At 33.5% G+C, this 1,843-nt stretch overlaps 1 protein-coding gene across 1 annotated transcript in view; it reads right to left on the bottom strand.

The window, feature by feature from the left end:
* Positions 1–750: 750 nt before the first annotated feature.
* The window catches only part of LOC114070225 (ubiquitin-like modifier-activating enzyme 5), a 2,117-nt gene continuing 1,024 nt past the window's right edge, over positions 751–1,843 (bottom strand). The window contains exons 2-3 of the mRNA XM_027907481.1: positions 1,278–1,323; positions 751–1,184 (exon numbers count right to left, since the gene is read on the bottom strand). Coding sequence (XP_027763282.1) covers positions 1,017–1,184; positions 1,278–1,323 — 214 coding nt within the window. The 3' untranslated portion in view covers positions 751–1,016. The remainder of the gene's footprint in view (positions 1,185–1,277; positions 1,324–1,843) is intronic.

Genomic DNA, 1,843 nt, shown 5'->3' with positions numbered 1-1,843 from the left:
AAAAAAAAAAAAAAAAAAAAAAAAAAAAAAAAAAAAAAAAAAAAAAAAAACAAACAAACAAAAAAACACCCCAAGCAAACACCCCCCTACCCCTGCAGTGCCATTCAGTTCACATATAAAAAGTGCCAATTTTGTAAGTGCATGGAAGTCTCAATTCTAACTCCCATTCACCAGGAACCAATTTGTTATGTTATGAAAACTACTCTTAATAATAAGCAATCTGTTCATTTGATCTAAACAAAGATTATTCAGCAGATTAATCTACATGAGCATGATCACCTCTATTTTCACATTCCTACTTGCTATTATGGCATTAACTAAAAATGTGCCATTTATTTCACTTGTCTTGGGATACAGATTTTCAAAAACAATTCTCTTAAAATACCTACATAGTACATGGACATGTTTTTTATTATAAATTCTGAATCAACTATGCCTAAGATGCTGATCTTCTGAAAAGGCTCCTTCAGAGGAATAAACTTTGCAATAAAAAATTGCATCACTTCTGTATTTAAAAACTCGTCAGAGTTTTAAGAGTAAATGGCCAGGCTTTGCCTGGAAATACAAACATTTGAGCCATTCTCCAAATTCCTTCTTTAAAGAAAAGTCGTATACACACTACACACACATCAAATTATTTTTAACTGCTGCTAAATTTTTAGCTTCAAGTCTGCCAGGTGACAACCTAATGTTTGTGATAAAAATATCTGTTTGACATCTGCCACATTTCAAATTCGTGAATGTAAACTTGTTGTTATAAGACTTAATCTTCTATGCAAGCTATCTCGTCCTTTTCCTTTGTTTTGTTCTCCTTTTGCAATAATCCAGTATGAGGGTTAGATAGATGGGCTCATACAGGAGTACGGAGATGACCAAAATCCAAGCAAGGATCATCCACATGATACAGGATTTCAATTTTACTAGTGTAAGAAAAGTACAGACTCTTCATGTGCAACATTTACACAAGTGCTTTCTTCACAACAGTCTTTTTATTTGGGCAAATCAACTGAATGAAATCAAATCAAACTCTTCATAAAAAGGACTGGTCCATTTACTGTAAAGAAGTAGAATAAAAAAAAAAAAACTCTCATTACCTTACCAATGCCACACCTTGTCAACATTTCAGCAGTCACACTGCCAACTCCACCTACACCTACTATTGCAACTGTAAAGGTACGGATTTTCTGTAGAAAGAAATAAAATACAGACAAGTATATCAAAAGTGGTCCTGCCAGGGAAAAAATGCAAGTAATGTTTCATTACAGGTAGAATCCTACCTCGTAGTCTTTGACAATTCCCATTCTTTTTAATGCCATCAAGCGACTACGAATAAAAAAAAAAGCAATGTTACACAGAAAATACCCTCTATGTTTCTAATAGCAATTTTGCTTTTCAGATATTTAAAATCGCTTTTGCTTTAAAAGTAACCCCTCTGTGCACCAAACTCAACCTTGCTGCTTTCACTGCAGTTGCGATGGCCAACTAGGTACAGTCTGAATGAGAGAGTAGATGCTTTCCTATTAGCAACAGAGTACTAACCTCTGCAGAAACTTGTGTTCTTATTCAGTTGGTATGAGTAATGTCAATGAAATCAGGAGGACACATAGCTATTTTTGTATATTAATCCCTGATTTACAGAATGAAAGATCACACTTTTTTTCTGGTAATGAACCATATGGCAGCAAACTAGTGAAGACTTGCACTGTTTTCTGATAAATTTGACTATACTAACTCCAACATAACATTAAAAAAAACCACAAAAATTGAGACTATCAGTTTTTGAGGATAACTGAAAGGATTTTAAAGCAACATTTTATCCAGTTATTGAATTTTTACACTGAAA

This window comes from Empidonax traillii, unplaced genomic scaffold, assembly GCF_003031625.1.
Source record: "Empidonax traillii isolate 1590-97213 ecotype Southwest subspecies unplaced genomic scaffold, ASM303162v1 scaffold1478:size103887, whole genome shotgun sequence".
Lineage (NCBI taxonomy): Eukaryota > Metazoa > Chordata > Aves > Passeriformes > Tyrannidae > Empidonax > Empidonax traillii.
The sequence above is the reverse complement of the archived record's forward strand: the minus strand, read 5'-3'. Positions and strand labels throughout refer to the sequence as shown.